Source organism: Meriones unguiculatus, chromosome 4, assembly GCF_030254825.1.
Source record: "Meriones unguiculatus strain TT.TT164.6M chromosome 4, Bangor_MerUng_6.1, whole genome shotgun sequence".
NCBI classification, from domain to species: domain Eukaryota; kingdom Metazoa; phylum Chordata; class Mammalia; order Rodentia; family Muridae; genus Meriones; species Meriones unguiculatus.
In genome coordinates, this window is record NC_083352.1 from 13,193,171 (window position 1) to 13,221,030 (window position 27,860).

At 44.0% G+C, this 27,860-nt stretch overlaps 1 protein-coding gene across 3 annotated transcripts in view; it reads left to right on the forward strand.

Moving 5' to 3' along the window:
• Mcph1 (microcephalin 1) overlaps positions 1–27,860 on the forward strand; it is a 206,855-nt gene that overhangs the window by 34,158 nt on the left and 144,837 nt on the right. For all 3 annotated transcript variants that reach the window (XM_060381444.1, XM_060381445.1, XM_060381446.1), the window contains one exon: positions 3,853–3,953. In XM_060381444.1, coding sequence (XP_060237427.1) covers positions 3,853–3,953 — 101 coding nt within the window. The remainder of the gene's footprint in view (positions 1–3,852; positions 3,954–27,860) is intronic.

The window sequence follows — 27,860 nt, forward strand, 5'->3', positions numbered from 1 at the left end:
CACATGGATGGCAGGGTCGCCATGTCTCACTTGAATACCGGCGGTTAGTGCTTTCCACACCAGACCCCACGTCTGGCCATTGATTTGAGGCAGATTTATCCTGTGCAGCGCACCCTGGAATTTCACATGTCAGCATTTTATACATGTGCGTTCACTTATCTGCGCAGTTTGGCCGCTTCCAACTATTGGGTTGTTTTACACACTTACTAGATGATGTGGGTTGATGATGGACCACCATCCTTCCAGAAGGTCTGGCTACCAGATCTTAAGAAAGACAAATTTCAGATGCATAAACATTTGTTGGCCAGCAAAATGGTAGAAAATCTTCCGAGTGGACAGATGTGCTCAAGGCCCAGCCTCTGTCTCTTAACTCAGTGTCCTATTTGGGGCAAGTTTCTATCAAAGTTATTGTGGGCCTTAGACTACCTAATATCTAACTGTACTTCACCATAGGTCTTCAGGGATACAAACCCTGTTCAGGCGTGGTTGGGAAATGCTCTGTAATACTCCATTCCTGAATCCCCAAATTTACCCAACAGGTAGCTTTCTGGCAGCTTAGTGACGTCAATTACGGCTCATTTGCTTCATCCATGGTGGCAGTCAGCAAGGCATTTAAAATGGGCTCATGCACTCGTCTCTCAGGTGTGGCATCTGTTAGCACAGGAGCAAGTGACACCTGTGTTTGAATGGGACTGAACACGTAAGCTGTGTGAGTCCATACTGAAGGACTCTAACCACCAGATCATTTTCACCAGATGTTTAACCCTACTGTGTTAGTCTGTGATGGGAGTGACTGGAACTGCTGTGCTGATCTTGGGTGGCTGGGAGTTAACTGCCTGTGGCAGCTCTAGGCTTATCAGGACAGTGAGGCTGCAACAGACAGGGCTTTGACAGGTCCCCAGGTGCTCCTGGGATCTACGGAGGTACGGAGCCAGTAGGACATGCTGATAATGGTTATGTAGGAAGATGGCAGCTCAGGATCCTGAGGAGCATGTGTGTGTGTACATGCGCATGTACGTATGCTCACACTTGTACTTTTTGAGAGCTGCAGTTCTGTCCTGTGTGTTTTTGTTTCTTGAGACATGGTCTTGCTCTATAGCCTAGCCTAACCTTGAGCTGCCTTTCTACCTCGGCCTCTAGGGTGCTGGGATTATACTCTGTTCCATGGCACTTTTTTGCTAGGTTCTTTTTCCTAAATTTGTATTTGATTTTACGAAAACTAGGTCAACACAGCATGTGTACAAAGAGGCTAGAATGGAAATGAGAGGCATCTAGGATTTATAGTTTGGATAGCATATTGTGTACACCTCCATGCCCACCTCCACCCCCAGGTTCTAACCCAGAACCTAGATAAGGGCACTTAGAGATTGTGCAGTTGGGAGAAAATTACATTCAGATGAGCTCATGAGGCTGGAGCCCTAATGATATAACTAGTGTTTCGTAAAGAGGGTAAGAAACACCAGGAATCCTCCCTGTCCTCCTTGCTGTAGGAAGCGGAAACAACAAGGTTGCTTTCTGCAAGCTGGGGATGGGGGAGGGGGGTCAGGGGACTCACCAGAAGCCAAGTGTCAGCGTCTAGTTGAGATCAAAATTCTCAAAGTCTCCGAAACAGGAGATTAGTCCTTGTTACTAAGTCACCCAGTTAGGGACAACTGTTATGTGGAAGAGTAGCAGTTTGCTGGAGGCTGGCTGCAAGCAGGTGGCCTGGCTTCACTAAGATACTCCAGATAGGTACCTGTTGGCCGGTTGCATCTGTCCATACGTAGAGAGGAGGTCTAGAGAAGGGACATTGGTTTGACCATGTGGGGACACATGGTATTATGGAACATGATGATGGGGTGGGGGAGGTGGCACAGATGTGACAACCTGTGAGTGCAGGGACAGGCATAGCCCATAGGAGGGTGCCATCCAGAGCCCCTTCACCCTCAGCTGCTTTGGGTTGTGAGCCATGTCCTCTGGGAGAGTGGATGGGGTGTATTGAGCCATCCGCTGGCTTTGTGCTGTGACTTGGAGTCCTCCATCCTCTTACGAATAATATTCCATCCCCTAATTACATTTAAGCTCATATCTGAAAGATGATTATAAACAGGTTCTGTCTGTGTTCCATGGTATCACTTAGAAGGCAAAAAAGTTTGCTACCTTTCAGCGCAGACTCTGGATAACCCTTTACCTGCTTGCTGTAGTCCATCCACCTCTTAAAGTCAGTTGAGGGCTTCAGTGGGTGGGCAGTTACCCAAGACCGAGAGGGACATGACATTTTAAAGATGGTTGAAGAGGGAGGGGATTATTGTGTGATTGGTTTGTCTCCAAAAGGATCTAGTGTAGACATTTACAGGCAAAGAATGTTGACTTAACATGTTTATAGGTCCCAGGATACAAATAACAGCTGGTTTGAATTCTCGAAAAGACTTATTATTCTGTATTTTTTAGTTGATTGATTCATTTTTATACTTTTATTGGGGAAGGTGCGTTGTGCAAGCGTGTGTGTGTGTGTGTGTGTGTGTGTAGAATTCTGATTTTGAAGAATAAGTTTCCAAGTGCAACTTCTCAAACTTGGGTCATTCTAGGTTTTACCATCCTGTCCTACTGTCTATGAGGTGACTTTCTACTAGGTACACATTTTAGTTTCTGGAGATGTTTTTGTTATTTTGCCTTGGAGGATATTTATTTATATGGCCAGCATGGGCACTGGGCAGTGTCCTATGGACTACCGGCCTCACATTGTCTTTGCCCATACCTGCACCTGCATCCTATATGATATATAGGATGTGCAGTTTGGCTGGCATCACCTTTCTTGACTGCTGCCCACCAAGATCACATGTCTGTTCATGTATGTTTCATGGTAGTTTCTCTTTAAAAAGCCCAACTAATATTTAAATTAAGCAGGCCCTTGGAGAATAAGAAGAGAGAGCTCCTGCAAGGGTGCAGTGATAAGGGTCAACTTACACACACACACAGGCACACACACTACAGACACACGCACCCTGTTCTATGCAGCTGGCATCTCAGAGCCACATGGAGTAAGTGGAATCTCTTGTGTGTGTTTGTGGCAAGAAGCCAGAAAGTGGTTTAATATATCTGACAGAGAGCCCCAGCAAGTAAGTGCAGATTAAAACCTGAAGCTTTGTACTGAAGACTAGAAGAACCTAAGCCCAGAGCTGACATAACTGATCCTGTCTAGCAAGTGTCTTCTCTGAGTGTCTTCAGATTTTTCTTGAACAACTGAGTGAATTGCTGGGATATTTGCAGGGAGTTGCCTGCTAGCCCCCCCTTTTTTTTATATGTGTGTGGTGTCTATATAGTCATGTGTGTGCGGAAGCATGTGGTGTCCAGCTCAGGATTCTGCCATTGTTCTCTGTCTTACCCTTTGAAGCAATGTCTCCCAGTTGAACCCGGTGCTCACCTATATAGCTAGTCATTGAATTATATAGATTCTGAGTCAGGTTAATTCTGGTATATGATGTTTTTGTTGATTTGCAGGTTTTAAAGTTTAGTTACACAGCACTATATGGCTAGTCTGGCTAACCAGCTCGCCCTGGCTTGCTCCTGCATCAGCCTTCCAAGCACCTGGATCACTAGTGTTTGCCACACCCACACAGCATTTATGTGGGTAGAAGGATCCAAACCATCATCCTCAGACTTGTGTGGCAAGTACATTATCTTCCGAGTTGTCTCTCCAGCCCTCCAACTAGATCATAAGAGATCTAGGGAGGTGTGGGAGCGATTGACAGAGACTGTGGTGCTCTGTTCCCCTTAGACATAAGCAGAATGGCTAATTTTTGTTTTGCTTGACCTACATTTGTATTAAATCCATATTGTTTCCAACTAACCCTCACTCCACTTGGATTTTAGGTGTTAAAAATGGACCAATGAGGCCAGATACTTCAGACAGCTCATGTACAAGCCTTGTCAGACCTCAAAAGAGACCAAAGACACATGGGAAAGAAATGAAGGTCAGTGGGTAAAAATATAACTTCAAATGTTCAGATGTCATAATGTTCTGCTCTGTGTTAATGAAGGAAATTATTCCATGGACTTTGTGTTTCTTTATGAAATTAAGTACAGGTGACTGTGGGGTGGTTTGAATATAACACTGAGAGGTGTGACGTTCTTCAGGATGCAGTGTTGGCCTTGACAAACCTAGCTTCCTAGTGTCACTTTGTCAGCACATGCCTGGCTGTGGACAAGCCTCCTGCAGCTCTCAAGCACAGTGGCAGACAGTCTCTGTTGCTCTGTGGTAATCTGAAAAATACTCACTAGTTAGGAGCAAAGCACCCGGATACCCCTTGTTTGTGAGTAAATCAAGGCCTGTGAGTAAAACCCTAAGACCCACGGTCTTGAAGCTTACAGAGTCTATGGAGAACCTGAAGTCAGCATGGTAGGGAGAGACTATCCTGATATGTCAGAGAGATAACTGCAGAGACTTGATTACTTGGGCGCTGAGTGTCCTGGAAGTACTGACTTAGAGGTATGGAGCAGTCAATGGTCATGACTTTGTCACTTTGTGAGTTTGAAGAACAGTAAGAATTTCTTGATAGGTAAATTTCTTGATAGGTAAAGTGTAAATTTAAAATTTACACTTTAAAGTACAGCTTCCCACCATGTTGAGATCTTTTGTGTAGGGTGGGGACAGGAGTTTGTTTGGCATCTGGTGGTGTTATGAGTCAACAAAAACATTGGCTTTGGTTTGCTCATATTGAAAACTTAACTGTAGGATGTTAGAATTATACTTCTTCATTGAAACTTTATCTACATGTTAGGCTAGTATCTGTCGTTCTCCCCTCTTCCCCTACAGAAACTGAGGACTTTACCTACTTGTTTTTGATCCTTAATGGATTTTAAGATAACCTGTGTTAAACTGAAATTTGAGACTTTGACATGGCCCTTATTTTATGTACAATGCAAATTAAGGGACTCCATTTTATCCAGCACAGAACTTGTTCTTGTTTCCTCTTTAAAATCTTGTGTTTGGCCCTCATTTTATGTACAATGCAAATTAAGGGACTCCATTTTATCCAGCACAAAACTTGTTCTTGTTTCCTCTTTAAAATCTTGTATAGCTCCAGTGTAAACCTGCCTGGTATGTGTGAGACCATGGGTTTGATCTGTAGTGCTGCAAACAAATGAAAACCTTGTGACTGAATTTTAATGTTGAAAGGTTTCATCTGCTAATGACTGTGCCACATGTCCCTATGAGGGAGACGGTCCTGGTGGCCAGAGCAGTGTTTTTTTGTTAGAGCTGGTATCTGTGCTGCCACTGTGGGGAGGGATACAGCTTAAGCACAGTATTTCTCTTGGCCCTAGTGATCCTTTGCTCTTATTAAAGTGGCAAGGGTAGGTAATGCCCCATCCCAGCAGCGCTGCAGAGCAGGCCAGAGAAGATGATGCTGTACCCTGTGGAACATGAAGGGTAGGGAGTCCAGGACTGGTGAGTGTGGACCCTGGGGGTAGAACTCAGTCCTGGGGCCACTGAGAAGACCTAAGATATGAGCATCAGGGAGATGAGGTCCCCTGGGACAGTTGCATCACAGTGCTCTGTGATTGTTCGCCTTCTTGAGGGCCATAGGCCACCTAGTTTGGTCTTTGATTTGTTCTGAGAAATTACCAGCTACTGTTGCTTCTGTCCATTTATTTTTTCTTAGCTCTGTGTTGCTGGCACTATGGTCAAATGTGTTACCCATCACTTCTGGAGTGCATACCTGTGATGCTTTTTTCCTCTAGTATATTTTTTAAAAACAGGATTTCACTCAGTAGCTCTGGCTAGCCTGGAACTTGCTATGATAGACCAGCTGGCTTTAAATTCACAGATGCTTTCCTCCTCCTTCTGAGTTCTGCCAATAAAATACATGCACAGCTAAGCCTGGCTTCTCTTGTATCTTTGCTTATTTTTTTTGATCAAATTTGTTTCCATCTTCCCTTTTGGTCACTCTTTACAAGTCCATTGTGATGCTAAACCTACACACTGAAGTTCATCATTCATTCATTGTTCTTCGTCATTTTATTTGAATTTATCATTTTCAATTCTGTACCATCCATGCTCATTTTAAAGTCTATCCTTGACACCTCTGCTTTTCCTTGTTTTTATTTTTATTAACTGCAGTTTCTCATAGTTTTCAGTCCTGCATTCCACAGCTAGTAACATGGTGGCTTGACCTCCAGTCAGGAGCTGGGATGGCTGAGAACTGGGCATCTCTGGGAATATGAGCCTAAGATATCAAGTCAGCCGTTCTGGTCTCCCAGCTGACTGCCTGGGCAGTGTTGTCACAGACAACTCTTGCCTGTTTGTACCTTATACAGTTTTCTGATTTATTACAGTTTGTTGATGGGCCTACAAGACTCAGTGTACCACTGCTAGAAACTATGGGATAATTTTTATGTTTTTTTTTAAGAAAGAAGACTTAAAATGGTGGGTTTTAGGGATACATACATAGATATATATTCTTTTATTGATGAGTTGTGTCATGGGGTGTAAATATTTGTTTATGTGTATGCTTGAATGTGAAGGACAAAGTCAACGTTGCTCCATACTTTATTTCTTGAGGCGGAAACTGAACCTGTAACTCACTGATTGGATAGACTGGCTTAGCCATCAAGCTTCAGAGATACACTGATTTTCATGTCTCCTCTCCACTGCCCCAGCCTGACTTTTTCCATCAATGCTGGGATTTGAACTCTAAGCCCCATGCCTGTACTGAAAGAGCTTTCCTCCCAAGCATCTCCCCAGACCCCCACAAGCATCACTTTGTGAAAAAAGTAAGGAAAGACTTTCTAAAACAATTGTTCAAGAAAAATACATTAAACATCTAAATGATTATTTTGATTGGTTTTGGTTTTTGTTGTTTTTATTTTGTTTTTGTCAACTTAATACAAGCTAGAGTTATCTGGGAAGAGGAACCTCAGCAGAGAAAATGCCTTCGTCAGATAGCCTGTAAGCAAGTCTGAAATGCATTTTCTTCTTTTGTGATTGATGTGGGAGGGCACATCCACTGGGGGCATCGCTGCCCATGGGCAGGTGGTCCTGAGTTGTATGAGAAAGCAGGCTGAGCAAGCCAGTTATCAGCATCCCTCCATGGCGTCTGCTTCAGCTCCTGCTCCGAGTTCCTGCCTTGGCTTCCCTTCATGATGGACTTTTCCTTCCCAACTTTTCTACCAAAGTTCCATTTGGCTATGGTGCTCATCAAAGTGATAGACACCCTAACTAAGCTAGTGTTCTCTTTATCAGTGATCAAATAAAATTCATTAAAGAGTGTATAGTCTTAAGATTATAGCTTCCATTAGGAGGTTTTAGGATTGACATCCACTTTCAGTGGGAAAAGTCACTTTACAAATGAATCTGGAGTCAGTCTGTTTTAGATTGACAGTTCTAGATATTTAGACATTTATTTGCCCTCTTTCGACTTTGAGGACTTTGTTAAGCATTTAATCACCTCTCCTCTTTTAGTTTACAGTATGTAGGGTGTAGGCAGTGATAACGTTATACATCTTTCTGGGGAGGAGGTAATACAAATACTCAGGCAAACTGACTGTTGAATATTGTTGAGCATAGAACTCGAGGAAGATAAATGTGGGCTTCATGCTTCAGCTCTGTGAAAGTACATGAACTCTGTTCCTCCGAAGTTTTTTGGGTTTTTTTTGTTACTTCTGGACTTGTTGAAAAGATTATTATCCTCAGCAAGAATTTAACCTGAATCATCAACTGCATAGTTCTTGGTCAGTGGCTCAGTTTTAAAAGTCTCATTTGGGACTATGCCTGCCAATCCAGGTTGTTCTGCAGGAAGACAGGCTGTGGGTCAGAGGGTTTGCACAGTTTATCACTTTGTATCCCAGCTGTAGCCTCCTCCTTTATTTCCTCCCAATCCCACCCTCCCTTCCTCCTCTCCTCCCATGCCCCTCTCCAAGTCCACGGATAGGGGGTGTCCTCCTCCCCTTTCATCTGACCCTAGTGTATCAGGTCTCATTAGGACTGGCTGCATTGTCCTCCTCTATGGCCTGGCAAGGTTGCTCCCACCTCAGGGGGAGGTGATCAAAGAGCCAGCCACTGAGTTCATGTCAGAGACAGTTCCTGTTTCCCTTACTAGGATACCCACTTGGATACTGAGATGCCATGGGCTACATCTGAGTAGGGGTTCTAGATTATCTCCATGAATGGTCCTTGGTTAGAGTATCAGTCTCAGAAAAGACCCCTAGGCCCAGATTTTTTTCATTCTGTTGCTCTCCTTGTGGAGCTCTTGTCCTCTCCAGGTCTTATTATCTTCCCCCTTCTTTCATAAGATTCCCTGCATGCTGCCCAAAGTTTGACTATGTGTCTTAGCATCTGCTTTGATATACTGCTGGGTAGAGTCTTTCAGAGGCCCTCTGTAGTAGGCTCCTGTCCTAGTCTCTGTTTTCTCCCTCTTCTGATGTCTGCCCTGTTTGCCTTTCTGAGTGAGAATTGATCATCTTACCCAGGATCCTCCTCCTTGCTTAGCTTCTCTTTAGTTGTACAGATTTTAGTATCTTATATGTCTAATATCCACTTATAAGTGAGTATATACCGTGTGTGTCTTTCTGATTCTGGGATACCTCACTCAGGATAATATTTTCTAGTTCCCACCATTTGCCTACAAATTTCATGTTTTTAATTGCTGAGTAGTATTTCATTGTGTAAATATACCACAATTTCTCTATTCATTCCTCCACTGAGGGACATCTGGGTAAGAAACCATACACCAGGTAGAATGCTTGCATTTCTCTTTGCAGTTTAGAATATTTTGTGTATTTATTATTATTATTAAGTGTGTGTGTCTGTGTCTGTGTGTGTGTGTGTTTGTGTGTGTGTGCATGTTCACCTGCCTGTGGGTACACGCGTGTGAGTATGCATACATGTGGAGGTCTAAGGTTGACACTGGAAGTCTCCTTGATTGCCCTTCCCCTTATTCATAGACTCAGGGCTTTCAGCTGAATCCAGAGTTTGCCAATATGGGTAGTTTGGGGAGCCAGCCTCCTGTAGGGATCCCCTGTGTCCACCCTCCAAGCCCTGAGATTGTAGGCTGGCAGCCACACCCACCAAGTAGGTTTGTAGATATGAACTTCAGCTCTCACACTTGAAGTTAGTGCGGTGCCCACTGAACCATCTCCTAAGCCCACCACCCTTTTACAGTTTCATTATGTTACTTTGTGTATGGACATTTTGCTTGTATGTATGCCTGGGTTCCATACTGTGCCGTGCTCAGAAAGACCAGAGGGCATCAGATCTCTTTAGATTGGAGTTGTTGATTGACCTGAGCTGCTGTATGGGTGCTGGGAATCAAATGTGGGCCCTCTGGAAGAGCAGCCGGTGCTCTTAACCACTAAATCATCTCTTCTTGCCCTCTTACTTTTTTGTTTGTTTGTTTTAGGTTTTTCAAGACAGGTTTTCTTTGTGTAGCCCTGGCTGCCCTTGAACTCACTCTGTAAACCAAACTCACAGAGTCTGGCCTCAAACTCATAGAGATCCACCTGCCTCTGCTTCCCAAGTACTGGGATTAAAGGACTGTGCCACCACCCAGCCCCTTTTCACTTTTTGACCCAATAGGTTTTTAGTCATTCCTTATGCTCTCAGCCCCACACTCTGCATTGAAATCATTGTCACATAGTGTAGTGTTTTGTTTTGTTTTGTTTTTTTCTTTTTGTTTTTTTGTAGATGCTCCCTCCCTGGACAGGTGGTTTTGCATCAGTGAAAGATGGAGTCTAAGGTGCATGCTGCAGTACATCACTGGAGTTGACTTACGGCCTGCTCTTTCCTCTGGGAAAAGGGCTTCCAGATATATATATCTCTTTGCCGTCACAGAGTCAGTAACATTTTATGAAGATGGTTTTCCAGTTTGCAGTAATTCTGGGACTGTGGCTGTATGCCTTTAGATACTATGATGGAAGCTTTGATTTCAAGTTTAACTTTCAAGTTTAACTAGCAGTGATTCATCCGAATGACAGCTGATATTTGTTTTTCTTCTTGAAAATTCAACATGAGTGTTTGTTATTAATCGAGTCAGGGAATTGTCACACTTCCTCTAAGATGACACATTTTGTAAATGTCCTCGTATACAGTTTCCTGCTGTTTATTCCTGCCTGGCTCACTGAGATAGGGCCAGTCTGAGTTCTTTGAGAGCTCATCACTGGACAGATGCATTTATAGAGACTGAGTTTTGATTTATAACATAGGTGTTTGGTGATCTGCAGCTACTTTGATAAACCCTTCCTGACAGACCAAACCTGGAGCTGGCAGAGGTGGCATGAGCTCACTGTGACAGGTGTGGGGCTCACTAGCACATCTGCCTTATGGAGCCACTTGGTAGCCAGTGGCATGTTGATAGCCCACAATTGCTGGCCACCCCCATAAGTATGTTATTTTTTGTCTTGTTATGTATGACAGAAAATATTTCTACAGAAAACATTTAATGCAATCTTCAAAGAGCTTCAGATGAATCATGAAATGTGTAGCTCAGAAGTCATCAGATACAGCTGTTGTAATACACACAGTTGTAATCCCAGCACTGAAGAATTGGGGGCAGGAAGATCAGCAGTTCATGCTCATCCTCAGCTACATATCAGAGTCACACATTATGCTGGACAGAAGTGGGTCTCTGCCACACTAGTTAGAAGAGCAGTCTGACTGTGGTTAGTCTGAGCTGCAGGCTTGTCTCAGAACTGCAGCAGCAGCAACGATCCTGAGATGTGTCTGGACTGGAGATGGTAGAATTTAAGTCCCCTAGGCCCTCATTGACTTCTGGACCACATACAGTTGGGGCCTAGGTGACAGTGCACTCCCTACTGTGTGGCAGAGAGATGAGCTGCCATGGAGTCTGGTAAGATTGCTGGTGAACAGTCAAGACTCTGGGCAAGGGTGAGTCAACAAATCCCATCTCAATGCTGTACTAGTTACTTATAGCTGGTATGACAAAGTGCCTTACAGCAGCAGCTTAAGGAAGGGTTACTTTGGCTTACAGTCCATTGTGGTGGGAAAGAATGATGGCTGAAGAGTAGACTCCTGATTTCATTGCAGTCAGGAAGCAGGTGAAGGCTCAGATCACCTTCTCCTGTTTATTCAAGCCAGGACCCTCACCCCATGGGATGGTTCCACACATCTTTAGTTTAGCCTTTCTGGAAATGCCTTCCCAAGCACACCTATATCGTGTTGCCATGGTGATCCTCTTACGTGTAGTGAAGATGCCACTGAAGCTTTACCCTCCCTACCCCATGAATGCAGCTGCTGGTACCTAAGGACTAGGTTATTAAGTATACTATTTGGGGGATGTTAGCCAAATGATAGTTAACTCTAGTAATCTGCTTGGGAATATCAAAGCCATCAATTTGAAAGATTCCCCGGAAATAAAGAAACTGCTTATGTGAGTTACTACTTGGCCCTATGCCTCCTTCAGTGCACACTTTCTTTTCAGAGACTCACCACCATGCTGGTAACCACACTGTGTCCATTCTGTCCCCAATGACTCAGCAACACTAACTGCATTCATGTTGTTTTACTAGTTCTTAGTTGGTGACTCACCTCTGTCCCATATAATGTGAGGGAAGTCTTCCTGGGAAGTTTCTGAGACTAGTGTTCTCTAAAGGAAGATACCCCTGGGAAGAAGGGGCTGGCCATGTCCCCTGGAACAGCCACAGCTGGAGATTGAAGCCAAGAGTGAAGTAAGAAAAGGAACGCGGTAACAAGAGGAGGAGGCAAGGCCTGCAAACCTCACACAGTTCCCATAGAAATCGGATGGCCATGTGCCTAAGGGCAGGGCTGCTTCAGTCGCGAGCCTCAGGGAACACTGTGTGTTCAAGGCAGAGGAGGTGAAGGCATTTAGTAGGCTTCCTGTTGTTTCCAGCATCACCAGGGGGCTGTGCTCCCAGGGGCAGGGCTGCTTCAGTTAGGAGCCCCACACACCATGCACAGCGCGGAGCATGCACTCTGCCTGTCCGCCCAAAGCACAGACCTCACTTCAGGCGTCTTGCTTTCCCAAGCAGGTCTGCACTTCCTCCCTGGCATGACAGAGCCGTCCTCTCCAGCCCTGGGTTTTTACTCCATTGCCATTCCTTAATTCTCTAACGTTAATTTTGACTCTTTTAAATAGCATTGTTCTCTAGATATTCAGGGCTATTACTTGTTAGTTATTAATACAGGGTAGTTTAGATTTTTTTAAAAGAAAATAAAGAAAGAGTTAAATAGAGAGTGACACAAAAGCTGCCAATTACAAATCAACAAGGCATTATATCAGTTAAACTACATAAGAGGCATTTCAAATAGATTTTTGGCATGCTTTTGTGGCTTTTGGATATGAGCAGAAATTTACTTTATCTGTCGATCTTGGTCCAAGAAAATCTCATGTCTGTTAACTGTCAGATTAGAGCAATTTGAGATGGAGGACTTATCATCTTCATCCTCAGATTTTCAACAAGCATGTTATTATAAATTACAGTGTTTTACTTTTCTGTGGAATTATTCTGTTTTTCATTTTAAAATATATTTGCTTCTTCATTCTGTTTTACATTAAAAAGCTAAAGTCTGTTTCAGTGTCAATAGAATTCTTTCTGTTTTCTAATTTTTTGTATTTTTTTGAGTGGTTCTACTTCCTCCAATAAACTTTTTTTTTTTTTATTAATATGAGTAAGTGTGTGTCTGTGTGTGTTTGTGTGTGTGCATTCTAGGGTTAGTTCCTGAAGCGGTCAGAGGATGTTGGGTACGTAGGAGCCAGACTTAACAGGCAGTTGTGAGCTGCCCAGTGTGGACACTGAGATCCAAACCTATGGAAGGGCAGCAAGTGTTCTTAACCCTAAAGTATTTCTCCAGCCCTCTGTATCTTTTAAAAAAATAAATAAATCTACTAATTTTTATAATACGTGCACATGTGTTACCTGCATGTATGTATGTGCACTACCTGCGTGGAGTGCCTGCAGTGCCCTTGGAGGCCAAAAGAGGTTGTTTGATCCCCTGGACCTGAAGTTGTGGGTAGTTTTCAGCCACCATATGGGTGCTGAAACCAAATTTTGGGTCCCCTGAGAGAGTAACAAGTACTTAAAACCATTGAGCCACCTCTCTAGCCCCCTTTGTGTCATTGGACCTAGAACTCCTACAAAGATGTTGCCAATGGGCAGCTTAGGCTTCATGTGGATTCCCTAGTAAGAGGAGTGGGCCCCTGTCTCTGACATGGACTCTGTTGCCTGCTTTCTGATCACTCCTGCCTGGTGGGACTGCCTTGCCAGACCACAGTAGAAGAGGGTGTGCTCACTCCTGATTCATTTAGTGTGCTGGGGTGGATAGGGTGGGGTTCCCCTTACCTGAGGAATAGGGGAGGGGAAGGGGGTAGAGGAGGGAGAGTGGAAGACAGGGGCTGGGGGAGGCAGGGGGGAACCAAGAGGAGAGGAGGGAGATGGGAGGGAGCTCTGATCAGGATGTAAAGTGAAGAAATCAATTAATTAAAAAAAAAATTTAGATATTAGCGACAACTTGCTTGGATATACATTGTGTTTTTAACTATAAAATCATTCTTTTTTGTCGTTGTTTTGTTTTTGTTTTTATTTTTGAGACAAGAGTTTCTCTATGTAGCCTTGGCTGTCCTGAACTCCCATTGTAGACCAGGCTGACCTCAAACTCACAGTGATCCTCCTGCCTCTGCCTCCCTGAGTGTTAGAATTAAAGGCATCTTGCCACCACGCTGGGTTTCCTTTGATTTGTTTTTAACTTAATTTTTGATAGCTGAAGTATGTGCAGTGTATTATGAACATACTCACCTGTTACCCTCATATCCCTCTCCTACTCCTACAGACCCTTCCATCTAATCCCCTCCTGCTTTCATGCCTCACATTTTTTTATGGGGCTTGTGCAGCTGGTCATAGCTACTGTGTTGCTACAGGATATTTGATCCTCATTGAACCCCAAGATTGTGCTGTTTACTGGAAAAACATGTTTCTGGTTGTAGAGTGGATCTTTCCTAGCATACACCTTTAATTCAAGAGCTTTCTGCTTATTGTAAACAGGATTAAATAAAGTTAACCCTAGGTTAAGAGGGAGAGCAAGCAACTAGTTGACAGGAAGTCAACATAGGAAAAAAAAACATAGAGAGTAAGAGGAGGTCAGAAGGATGGATAGATGCACTGGAAGCAGAAGGGAGGGACATTCACTTTGAGGGTATTTCAAGACAGCGTGGAGAGGGAGAACTTCCCTTTTCCTTTGGGGACGTCAGCTGAGGAGGAAGGTCAGCTGGGTGCTTTCTCTGCTTCTCAGGCTTTCACTCCAGCATCTGGCACCTGAGTCCTCAGTAGTAAAATCTAGTGTTTGAGATTTTGTTAAAAGTAAACGGTGTTTTGATCATTACATTGGCTATTTCATGCCCACAGACAGCGTTTCAGAGGGCCCCCGGTGCCCCCTTGGTTTTGGAGAGGTTGTTAATGGTGCCACATTTAGGGATGAGCGCTCCACAGCTGTTCGTCCTCATCATTTTGACCAGTTCTGAGTCTCTGTGTCAACCGCCACCCATTGTACTAGCCCCAGGGGATAAAAATGAGTATCTGGAAGGCAGTTTGGCTACGTACGAGACCCTACTGCTTAATGACACCACACACTTGGAGTGCAGCACATGTGTCAGCCATTTCTCGAGACTCCAGAGGAGACGTTAAATGACAGAGCTGCCAGGGGTCTGGATACAGAACATCACACCGAGTGATCTGAAGTCTTTTGGGGGTTTTGTTCTGGGGTTTTTGTTCTTGTTTGGCTTTTTTGTTTTATTTTTGTCCTTTGCCATAGTTGATTTACCTTTTCATTTTTCTCTTACAGTCACAGTGTTTTGAATCTGATGGTGTTCATGTACTTAGGGGTTTGCACCAGAAATAAACAAGTTCAGTCATGTTTGAAAGTGCTTGGATCATCTCCTCAGTTCACTCTTTTTTTTTCTTCTCCTTTTGGTTTTTCGAGACAGGGTTTTTATGTGTAATAGAGCCCTGGCTATCCTGGAACTAGCTCTGTAGACCAGGCTGGTCTCAAACTCACAGAGATCCGCCTGTGTCTGCCTTCCAAGTACTCACATTAAAGGCTCACGTTATCCCTTGACCAGTCCACTCGCTTTTAAGGAAAAGGAAAAGTAATTTTACTATTTAACTGAAAGTTGATGCCAACATCAACAGGTTTACAGTGTTTTGTTTCTAAAATGTTTCTCTTTTTCACTAATAAAACAAGTACATCTGTTTGGTTTGACTACCTTTGAGCTTACTAAAACAAAATCAACTGCAGTTTCCCAGTGTCACACTCCCTCCTTCCTCCACCTTCACTCTCTGGAACTGGCCCTATGGAACCACGCGTGGCTTTAGAAACGTCAAAATGTGCTTTTGCTAAAGTTAAAAGCAGTGTTCACTGGGCATGCATTAACTATTGCTTTCTTTAACATCATTCTGCAATACATACTTTACAGTGCGAGGAGATGTGACCAGAATAGGAGTTGAAATGACACATAGTCACTTGTCTATATGTTCTATCTTCCTGCTTTGGCAGGTACTTGTCTTTCCTTTGCCCTAGGGTTGTATTCCTATCTGGTGGTGGGTATAGTCTGAGTAGATTCTGATTGTTTGTTAAAGTGTTATGGCACTTGAGGACAGGAATGACTTTTGTAGGTACTTCCTGTCCCCTTCTGTGCTTGAGTACTGATGATTGAGTGTTGTCCCAGCTCACTAAATATTCACTTCTTGAAGGCTGCCCATATGTAAAATTCTTCCTTAAGTGCTTCTGTTCCTAATCAATTTTTGTTGTTGTTGTTTTCATACTTTTAAAAAATACTTTGTTTTTGAGATAAAAATATAAATTATTTCATTTCTTCCTTTCCTCTCTCTAAGCCCTTCCACATACGCCCCCCTCCCCCATATTTTGCTGTCTTTCAAATTCATGATATCTCATTTCATTAATGGTTGTTATATTTGTGTATGTATAGATCTCAAATGTAAGTGGTGCATTTTCTGTAATGTTATTTGCATGTATGTTTTCACAGCTGACTGTTGATGTTGGGTAACCAATTGTTGGTTATTCCCTGGCGAAGTCCGTTTTTCCCATTCTCAGTGTTCCTTAGTTGCCTATAGTTCTTTGTGTGGGGTTGAGGACTCCTTGTTCATTCAGCTCATGTTTAGGTAGCCATGTTGATGAGACTTCAGGTCTTCTGACGTTACTAGGAGACATGATCTCACGGAAAACTCCCCATCCTTCTGGCTCCTACAGTCTTTCTATCCCCTCTTTCACAGTGATCCCTAAGCCTTAGGTGCCACTGTGTTTTGTGGATGTATTCACTGGGACTGGAGTCCACAACTCTGCATTTTGATTGGTTGTGGTTTTCTGCAGTAGTCTCCATCTGTTGTAGAGAGAAGTTTCTTTGATGAGGGGTGAGGACTACATTTATCTGGGGGTATAAGGACAAATACTTAGAATGTAATTAGGAATGATGTTGACTTAGTAAAGTAGTGGTGGTTGTACTTTATTCCCCCAAGTCACAGCACCAATAACTTTGGGTAGTTAGCTAGGTTTCCATTTCCTAGCATGGTTTCCCTCTTGTTGAGTATGTCTTAAGTCCAGCCAGAGTGCATTGTTACCACCAAGGTGTGTTTCCACGATGCCCCCTTCGGGTTATGTTGTCATGCTGGCCACTGGTGGATAGGTGCCGTAGATGGATAAAAGTCCTGTTGCCTCCCTCCTTTGAAAGCTTGCATGGCACTTGCTGGCACCAAGAAAGATCGTTCTTAGGGAAGAAGCATTTAGGTCCGTTCCAGCTCAGGGATCTCTGGGCCCTGTGCTTGAAGTGCATGGTGTTTTGGCCAATAGTGGACTTAACTTCTGCCTTGTGGGGCGGGGCAACCAAGGGAATCTGTTAATTATTCAAAGGTTTCCTTGTGGCTGATAAATTTTTATTCAAAACTGACAAAGGTTAACTTGGAGCTAAAATTTAGAGCGCTTCAAAAGCCTTTCATTCAACCACATTATGGTCATGGTCATAGTGAAAGACCTGATGATCTAGTAGTGCCATGGGTGTTCCCAGTCTTTATGGAAACCTCCTGCCAGGCATTTAAAACAGCATGTGAATAGGAGTGAACAGGAGACTCTTGCAACTATTAGGCAGTTGGCTTTATTGAGAGTGAGGTAACATAGCAGACACACTAATAAAGAGTGTTCAGAGGCCAGGAAGGGCTAGACTTCCCATTTGATGAGACAAAACATCTATAAGAGCCTAGGGGAAATTGGGCCAGCCCAGCGAAGAGGAGGGGGAAAGTAGAGAGTTGCAGGATATTTGATCTTATTGTGAACCTTAAGATTGTGAACTGTAAAAACTTGATTCTTGTTTGAGGTGGTTCAGCCTTCACACACACCTTTGCTCCCTGAACTTTCTGTTTATTGAAAACAAGTGATTATGGTGTGGCTCAGCCCTACCACTCACCTTTAATTCAAGAGCTTTCTGTACAAAGTATTTAATAAAGTTAACCCTAGGTCATGAGGCAGAGCAAGTAATCAGAAGACAAGGATTTAACAAAAAGGAGGGACTTTGATTTGAAGCGTATTTAAGTAAAGAAGTGTGCTTTAGCTCTTTGGCTTTTAGCTTTTAGCTTTTTCCTCCTGGCCTGTTGGGTGAGCCAGCAGGGCTTTTTCTCCTGGGCCATTAGCTGAGCTAGGAAGCTTTTGGTTTGGGCCTTTAACTTTTAGCTCTGGCTTTTTGGATTTTCCTTTTAGGACATGAGCTGAGTAGAAAGGTCAGCTGGGTGCTTTCTCTGCCTCTCTGAGCTAGCAAGTTTTCACCCAGCATCTGGCTCCTGAGTCTTCATGGGTGAAATCAAATGGTTGGGATTTTTCCATCATAACAACAGTAGAGATACGCAGTCTGATGCATCGCTCTTAGCTTGTTCCTGTAGTGTGGGAGAGAGATGAAGGGCCCAGCATAGTGTGCGCACCAGACACCTAAGAACTGCAAGCACTGCTTATCCCTACAGGAATGTAACTGTAAGCACAGTTTATTCCTGCAGAAATGTATCTGTTGAGATGTGGTGGCAAGTGAATGAAAAAAAGTACATAACTGCTCCTAGGTATGGTGTAGGAGCAGGTTTATTGTAGATATGAGGAAGAGCATAGTCAGAAGCATCTGGAGTGGTCCAGACTGAACTGGGCCATGAAAGGAGAAAGGAAGGGGTAGCAAGAAAGGAAGAAAAGGAGCAAGAGGAGTGCCTGGGAATCCAGGGAAGCCAAAAAGTCCTCATAGCAAAGTGGCTGAAATTAGACAAGAATCAGGGAAGCTAGGGCAAGGGAGGCCCAGCCCCTGGGATGGATGGGTAGGAGTCCAGGTTTGCCAGCCAGAATGACCCCAGAATGCTTAGGGACTGAGGGAGACTGGCTACTTTGGTATGTTATGTAGGCACCTCAGCCATCTGTCCTGAGTTGGAGACCTAACAAACAGCAAAGCATTGCTTTTTTTTTTAGGGCCTTAGGGATCTTAAGGGGTAATTGCTACAGTGAAAAGGAGAGCTGCTCACTAGTATAAGAGTTGTCTGAGGAGACAGCAGGATTGAGTCCCCAGGTGGGGAAGAACTGAGCACTGTGAGTTGCGCAGTACAGCCCTGTGGTGGGGTTGCCCGGAACTGGTGAGACAACAGAAACATGGCCGAAGCATTGTGCAGTGCTGTAACCAGCCCAGGGAGAGACAAGCTAACATGCGGTTTGTTGTGGCCTGCTTGGTGCCCAGCTCTAGAAAGTCCATCTCAGTTTGACCTTAGCTCCCAGGCAGGTGGCTCACTCATCCTGACCAGTGGTGACACAGAGTCAAGTGAGAGAACTCAAAGGGTTTGGACCAGGGATATTGAAGGAGGCTGAAAGAGATGGGGATTTTGTAACTGCTTGGGGTGCAGTGGGTAGGGGCTGGAAATAGGAAGTGAGGTCATCTCAATCACACCAAACATTCTTCATATATGAAAGTTCAGAAATCACCCAGACAGCAGCAGGGCTGGACTTAGAAGATCAGGAAAGGGACTTGAGACACTACTTCATGCCTCAGATACATTTTCTTTTATATAGCTTCCCTCATGGATCAAGAACCCTGTCTTCTCCTCAATTACTTCCCGTTTGTAGGGCAGTCTTGCCAGGCCACAGAGGAAGAGGATGCAGCCAGTCCTGATGAGATTCGCTATACTATGCTGGGATCAGTTGGTAGGGGGAAGAGGACTCTCTCTTTCTAAGGACTAGGGGTGGAGGATGAGGGAGAAAGGGAGGGAGGGTGGGACCAGGATGAGATGAAGGAGGGGGCTACAATAGGGATGTAAGGTGAATAAATTTAAACTTTTTTAAATAAAAAAAAAAAAAAAACTGTCTTAGTCATCTTTTTTTCATAGTTACAAACTAAGCCTGGCTTCATTAGATAGATTTGCATAGATGACTGAAATGAATGACAGTTTATCAATAGGACCGTAGATGGATAAAAGTAGGTGCCGTAGATGGATAAAAGTCCTGTTGCCTCCCTCCTTTGAAAGCTTGCATGGCACTTTCTGGCACCAAGAAAGATAGTTCTTGATTTATGGGCCTTTATTTTTTTTCTTTTTAGATTTATTTGTTGTTAAATGTGTATGTGTGTTTTTCTTACATGTATATTTGTGTACTATGTGTATATCTGGTGCCCAAGGGGGTCAGAAGGCATGGGATCCTCTGGAACTAGAGTTAGATTCCCACCCTGTAGATGCTGGGAAACAAACCCAGGTTTTGTGGAGGAATAAGAGTCCTTACCTGCTGAACTTTCTCCCCAACCTGTGGCTTTCCTGAAGAGTCCAGCTGCACATTTAACAGTCTCTTCTGGCTGGAAGCGGAGACAGGCAGGGGCTAACTTTTTTCTGAAATTCCCTCCATATGTCCCACAGCTTCTGACCCTGCTATAGGTGACCTTCCTCTCTTGAAGGTCCCAGCTTTGTAGAGAGAATATTGTAAACACTGGCTCCCTAAAGCAAACCTGGGTTTCTTAAATGTGTTCTGGCTGCTGATTAAGGGAACATTATTCTCAGATATGACATTGTAGACAAGGCGGCCATTGTGAACCAGTGTTTAATTACTTCCTGATAACAGCGAAGACAAACTACTTTTGAACCTCTGAAAAAAAAGATCATATCACACTTTTTGATTTTTGGAAAGGCCAAACAGGGAGAGAGAATAAGAAGTCATTTCCAAATATGTCTTTTCATAGTTTATAAAGCCTATAGTTTATAAAAGTATAGGCTATCATCAAGTCATGATGAGATCCAGATAGCATAAAAAGGAAAAGGGTCTCCTGTCTAATACACAGCACAGAAAATGGACACATCAAGCATACCCCAACTAAAAGCCCGGGTCACTCTAACCCATAGATCATTTAGGTTTAGTAACAAGCTATTCTGGCTGGTTAGCAGTCCCTAGAGTCCACCTGCTCCTCAGGGTTCTGGAAACGCCAGTTTAATCCCCTGGGAGGTGGGATCAGAACAAAGCAAAACTCAAGATGAACGTGATTAACTTCCTAGTGGCCCTTTTCAAAGCCCAAAGATGTGATGAGAGTTAGTTATACTAACCATGGATGGCAGCAGAGAGGTCAGGTTGAACACGGGGTACAAAACACAAAGCTTAGAGAAGGCATCTGTAAATAATGATTTTCCAAAAGAGTAGGCAGTACACCTATTTCTAACAGTACAAGGAACCAGCGAGATGGCTTAGTTGGTGAAGGTGACTGCCGCAAGCCTGACACCTGCTGTTCGGTCCCCAGGATCTACGCAGTGAAGGGGAGAACTGATTCTTGCAAGCTGTCCTCTGACCTCCACATGCACTTCGTGGCATGTACATGTACAATAAATAAATAGGTCATCTTGCAGAAAAAAGTCAGCTGCAATAAAATGGCCCTAAGACATATTTGTGGTCTGTCAGGCGTAAAATTAAAGCAAGAATTTCAAAGAGAGATTGTTGCTAGATTAGAGTCATCCTTACGGATACCGGGGGAGGCAAAGCATCTCTTCCAGACAGTTTCAGTGCAATCATGTCATATGGACACAGCAATCTCCAAGTCCCTTATTCTTACAAAGTGGGACAACCTTTGTGGTTTTCCAGGAAATGTCACAGCTTTAGGTGGAAAATGTTTCAGTTTGATTTGGGGAAGGCAAAAATCTCAGCGGTTGTCAGGAAATTTTGAATACCTGGCCATGGTTACGTAGAAATATTAAGTAGAAGTAATGTCCATGTATTAGACCGGTAAATCTAAATAGCTTAGGGAAGAATTCATATAAGGAGAATGAATTAAAATGTTTGTTACTAATACACAGGAAGGTTAGCTATTTTCCCAAAACCTAAAATATTTAACTAATTTTATTTTCCAAAGATTTACCCAAATATGTGTGAGCTTGGATTATTAAAATATGAGTTTAGTAGGAATGCTTTTTTCTCTTTTTTCCCTACCTTTACCCCCACAGTTGAAAGCATTTTATAGCATTTACTATCCTTAACTTCTTAGGACAAGGGTCTAGGAAACTTGTAGGTTCCCATGTATCTCCAATCCATGATATATGACCTCATTTCTTCATGAGTGTCATCACAGAATGGGGGATGGTGGCTGTTTGTGAATCCCAGATAAACTGGGCTTCAATATCAGTTTGGTCTCATTGCTGCCCAACAGAAGATGCTGGGGAGCTGGGTGCGTATGGCTATGGTGTGCCTTTCACAGGTGCTGCTGGACACAGGTGTCTATGGTGCACCTTTCACAGGTGCTGCTGGACACCAGTGTCTGTGCTCCACCTCTCACAGGTGCTTGTGGACACAGGTGACTAAGGTGTGCCTCTCACATGTGTTCCTTTGACCTGGCTGAAAGCATGGTGCCTAGAGTCAGACCTAGAACTGCTGTTTATGCAAGCAAATAAGATTGTGCTTTTACCTGATACATGCTGAGTTTATGCTACCATTCTGGCACTAGAGCCTGCCTTTGAGTTCTTGACATCTCAAGGGAATCCAGCTTGGAGTAGCCCCGAGTCTTCAAATTGAAGGAAAAAGTTCAATGTAGTACAATAAAGAATAACTTTCATTTAAAGATTAGATACAGGGAGATTAGGAATCCCTCTATCCCCAGACTATGCATGGCAGGTTAGGAGAGTCAGGTGGGGGTTGGGGCGGGAGAGAGACCTATGATCGATGCCTTTATTTTCCAAGTAGGTTTCCTGTGGGGACTCTTATCGGAGGGTTGAAAGGAATTAAGTAGATACAAGTTTCCTGGGGTCATACTGACCCAGAGGTGGTTGCTGAAGCTGAGAAGAAGGGCCAGAGAGAGTAGGAAGAGAGGCACAGCAAGATGTGTCTGAGGGAGGTAATTATCACAAGGAGACTCTGTAAGACAGACATCTCTGGGTGGCCCAAACTGAGATCCCATGTGAGATTGTTGAACTGGAAACCAAGCAAAGGTGGCAGAGCCCTTTTTCCTTATTTAAAACAAAACAACGCACCAACAAAGCCTTAAGCATATTTAAAATCGATGCCAAGGCAATATGTATTTTTAAATGTTTCCCATTGGGGTCCTTGTGCAGTGCAGTGGCACGCACACACGCAAAAAGAGCCAGAGTCTAGAGCTCTGAATCTGGTATTTCTGTCATGGATCAGGCATGGTTATGGTAGTACAAAACAGCGTATCTGCTTCTTGGCAGCGTGGAATTTTATTTGTTTCGAATTCAAAGCAGACAAAGCTAAAGATCTCTCAAGCCAGATTCCCTGTTATTTTCACAGTGGAGACAAGATCTCTGCAAACATCCATCCATTTACAGAGAGTACCACACGGCCAGACCGTGAAACCAACAGAAGCTGGCACCAGACGAGGAACAGAATTGAAATCATGTTCCTGCTGTGACACAATCACACACAGGGTCAGTAGCTGGATTTTTTGGCACATCTCTGGAGCTCCAGGGATGAAGACAAGGATTCGTGTGCTCCCTTTCCTAGATGAGGAAGCAGGGCCAGGTCCCCTGTCCCTACACAGGAGAGACAGGGCCACCATCCCATCATCTTATTCAGACTGCTGTAATGCGAGGGTGCCCTCATGAAGACTGTTGAGAAGGGAAGGAAGGACCCAGAGTTCTAAAGAACAGGCTGCTGGTTTAATCTCACCGGCATTGTGGGAGATGTGTGGGGATTTTTGATTGAACACAAAAGGCTGGGGGAAATATTAACTAGCATTGTATTTTCTAGATGGTACCTGACTCAGGCGAAGGTCAGCTCTGCCATAGAGAACCAGCTTCCAGTAAGATCAGAATAGGTATTCTAGCCATCTAGGTCTCAGGGATGAATAAATCCCTCTTCAGTTTTTTAATAATTCAAATATCAAGCCCAACTAAATGTCCTTCTTGTCTTTTCTAATAACATAAAGCAAAGTTTTCTGATTCTAATTAGATCTTTGCACTGTGACTGTTATCTTACACATCTCATTGGCGCTAACAGCATCAGATTCTTGGCATTGAAGAGAACTGAGTATCTAGACTCGCTCAGCTTTTATTTCCATCTTTGAAATCTTACACATAGCAAAGGTTAGATGGGCAGGTGACTAAGTCATGGCTCACAATCCTGTACAATTAAACCATGAAGATCTTTAACACTTTCAATATGATTATCAGCTGTGTAGCACTTGGGAATGATTCATTACAGTAGCTCTCTCATTTATACAAAGATAGGTCATGTGGCCTGTCAGGTATAAAACAAGGACACGGGCACTATGAAGTTTTTCTGGAGTATAGTCCTCAGGGCCTCCTGGCAGCTGGCTTTTTCTTGTATGTTGTCATTTTGCCTAACTGACTCTGGTGTGCCATCCTGTGAGTCTCCAGGGTGATGGCATGGGACAGTCGCTTCACCCAGAGAGTTTCTGCCCGTCCTCATTGGAGCTTACAGATGGCCCATCAAGGTCTCCCTTCAGAGGGTTCCACAAGTGAGTCTTCTGGGAGAGACTGACAGTGGATAGATCACCAGGGGAAAGAGCTTATGTATTTACTAAGGAGCCAGTACACAAGTGCCGCACAAAATATGGCACTCACACATGTGCTGGGTTGCTGAGGCTTCAGGAGCACTGTGAGCTTCAGAAAGGAAGAAAAGTCAGGAGGCAGAGCCATGCAAGGGATTGCTTAGCCTCCCAGCTTTGCCTGACTGAAAGTCTGAGCTCTGCCTGGCGCTGCTGTCACCAGAGTCATCAGTTGAATGATGTTTGTTTTTATGGAGCTGGTCAAGATGTAAGCCTTAGCTAAAACCATCAACAAACCATGGCCCTGTTGATTTTTTTTTTTTTCTTTTTTAGGAAGGGGTGGTGGGGCAGAAATGAAGGCAGGATGGTAGATTTCAAACTGCTTTTGTGTTCTTATCTAACATACTGAGTTCACAGTGCTGCAGACAGAGCTCCTGCTGAGCCTTTCCAAGACACAGTCTCTGTGTGATGCTGAAGATTTTGGCCAAACCCCAAGGAAGATCCAAGAAACAACCACTAATTGGAGGGCCGGGTTAGGTACTCAGCTTTTCTTCCCATTGTTTAGCTGAGAAAGTGACTAAAGGAAAAGGCTGGGGCATTCTGAGGACATAGAAGAGGATAGGGAAGGACAGACAGAAGGTGAAGCCGGAGATGGCAGTCAACAAAAGGGCTGAAGACATGGTTCAGCCCCAAGTTCTGTTCCCAGCACCTACGTGGTGGCTCACAACTACCTGTAACTCTAGTTCCAGAAGATCTGACACCCTCGTCTGTCCTCTTTAAGGGTACAAGGTGTACAGGTGGTACACAGACATTCATGCAGGCAAATACACATACTTGTAAAGTGAAACTAAAGATGGTTTGTTATCAAGTGCTTCTTTAAGTTTCAGTAGTGAATAGCAATTGCTGCCCCACCAGAGTTCAGGTGACTCACAACTGCTGTAATTGCAGCCTCAGGGATCCAACGTCCTCTTCACACACACACACACACACACACACACACACACACACACACACGAACAGTCAGGTGGGCTGATGACCCAGCCTTGTTCAGATGAAGCAAATGCCCAAGCATTTTTTAAAAGAAATGGTTTCATTTATGCCTGTTAGGAGCGCATCCTGCTGTTTCTGGGGACGTTAGGGTCTTTCTGTAAAACACCCCATAAAGTGAGCAATTTGGCTTAGATGAAATCTTTGCAGTGTGGCTCCAGTCACTATTCAGGGGAGAAGGTTCACCTGTTTCTTCAGCTTGATAGTTCTAAGTCAGTGGCCTTCCGGCCAGCCTGTGAACTCAGGCAATCCTACTGGTCCCTGTTTTCAAACCACTGCCTACCATCTGACCCAGGCCTTCTCTCCAAGTGGCTGAACTTCTAAGGTCTCTAATGGGTCTAGCTTAGATAATCATGGGCTGTAATCCAGGCCTGGACCCTTTCCAATCTAAACATTGCTCAAATAAACTCAAACCTAAACTACAAGCCTGTGGATCTTGAAACCAAGGAAGGACTAGCCAATGACTAGCCAATGACTCAGGAACTAGAAAGAGTAGCAGGTACAGTGGCCAGAAGGTGCTTGCATATGATCACTTAGTGGTACTGAACTGATAAAACTTCAGAACTTAATCAGAGAGCAATTAGTAAGTTGGGCAGCTGGGTTCAGAGAGACCTGACCCAGGAAACGCAGGCAGCATCTGCGGGCAGAAATCAGAGGGACATCAGCAGCCTGATGGGTGTAGCTTGTGTATTTGCCTCATCTGAAAAAGGCCTGGTTATCTGCCCACCTGACTGCCATTGACTGAAACCTGCCGCTGTGTCCGGCTGAGACAATTTATCACACAGTTTACCATTAAGTTAGACTTTTGCTGAGTTCACATGCTAAATTAGATTATAATTCATTGTGTGAGGACTCTACGTACTGAGGAATCCTCTGACTTAACAGTTAAAATAAACAAACAAGCTAGCTTCTCTCTTTCCTCTTCTTCAGAAGGGACTAGAATCCATTTGTTTAGGACATCAAACGGCCAGACGTAACAGTCAGACCCTCACATGCCTCCTCTTTCTCTAATGGGAATCAATTATTCAAGCAAATAAAAACAAATCAAAAGCTAGTGGAGAACAAACTAGAAAATGAGAAAAATAGCTCACAAAGTTTTAGGGACTCAGTCTAAAAAGGCAGTGAAAGATGTGTCTGGGTCTGAGCTGCCTGGGGAGCTCTGCTCTCTTATGGGGTACACAGTCCTAAGCCTGATGCCTGGGGCACAGGGCTCTGTTGTGAGGTGCAGAGGTTTGGCTCTAAGCTGCTGGGGTGGGGCTTTCCTGTAATGGTGGAGCTCACTAGCCTCCTTCAGACTCTAGCAGAGGTCTACTGCAAATTTCAGGAGACTGTCAAAACTGAAAAGGTTGTTTTTTTAGGGTACAGGAACAAATGAATCTTAAACTAACATGAAATGAATATACAGCACATTAATTTGTGAAGGAACTAGAAAGCCCTTCTCTCTTGTTCAAGGAGAATAAACAAAACAATTGAAAGAGAAGGTAGCATTAATGGTACCCTGAGGCCAAGGGCTATGAGTCGCCTACTTAATTCAGCCCTCTGCTTTCCCCTAGCTCTATAAAGCTGTCCTGATGCCCAGAGAGCCATAGTGACTTAGAGGAGAGCATGTCCTGCTTATCTGCACACTTGAAATGTATGTGTGTGTTTGTGTGTATGTGCACAAGTCACATACCCATAACTCATGACTGATTGCCATTTTGTATCCATGTTTTGCTAAACCCTTTTGTTTCGTTTTTCAGTCTGTGAAATAAAATTCACTGAACATGCTATTAGATAAACTTCACGGTTTTCTTTTGGTGGCTATCCTTGTTTTGGCTGTGTGCCTCTCACATTCTGTGGGCCTCAGCTGGCCTTTTAAGTTGATTTTGGACTGTTTGGTGTGTTGAAATGGTTTTGTTAGTAGTTTTCCCAGTGGAAGAGTGTGCCCGTCAGCTTCAGTTTACTGTTACAGACTATCTGAGATTGTTACCTTTTGAAGAGAAGTGTTTAAGTGTCTTAGGGTTTGGGAGATCAACTGGCCCTGTAGCTTACATCATGGTAAGAGCTTAGGATGGTGCAAAACTAAGCAAGGAAGCAAAAATACCCTTCAAGAATACCCTTCCCCACTGTCCTAAAGACCGCTCACCAGCACCCATGTCTTAAAGGTCCTACCACCTCCAGCATTAACACATAAACATTCCTGGGACCTTGAAGACTCAGATTATGGTAGAGCAAGAATCAGTTGAGCCTCTACTGGGTGGACTTTGCATGTCCATATGCAAACCCCATTTGTATTATGTAATAGCTGCTTGTCTTGTTGCTAGGACAAAGCACCCAATAAAAGCAGCTTAAGGGAGGAAGAGTCTGTGTGGGCTCACAATCTGAGGGGACAGTCCACCATGGCGGGAAGGACAAGGCAGCAGGAGCTTGAGGCACCTGCCGTCAGGGACAGAGACAAATGCTGGTACTCAGCTTCCTTCTCTCCCTTCCTCCTGGGCTCTGCCCCGCAGAATGGTGCTGCCCACCTTAGGTCTTCCCACCTCAACTAACTCAGGCTAGGTGATGTCCGGAGCCAAGTCCGGAGCTTTGTTTCCATGGTGACCCTACACCTGTCAAGCTGGCAACCAACATGACCTGTTTTGCAACCTGACTTTGCAGTTCTCCTCTCCAGCTTGTTACCTCTGGGACTGTATTTACTTTGTCATCCATGCATCCATTTCTCTGCCCATCAACAGTCTTCCTTTGTTTAAGATTCATTCACAGTTACAGACACAAATACCTGGCATGCTCTTAGGAATTTCCTTGAATAAGGGAGGAGTCACACTGGATGTGTTTTCACATCTCTGTGGCCCGATGAGCAGAACGCCGTGTGACTGA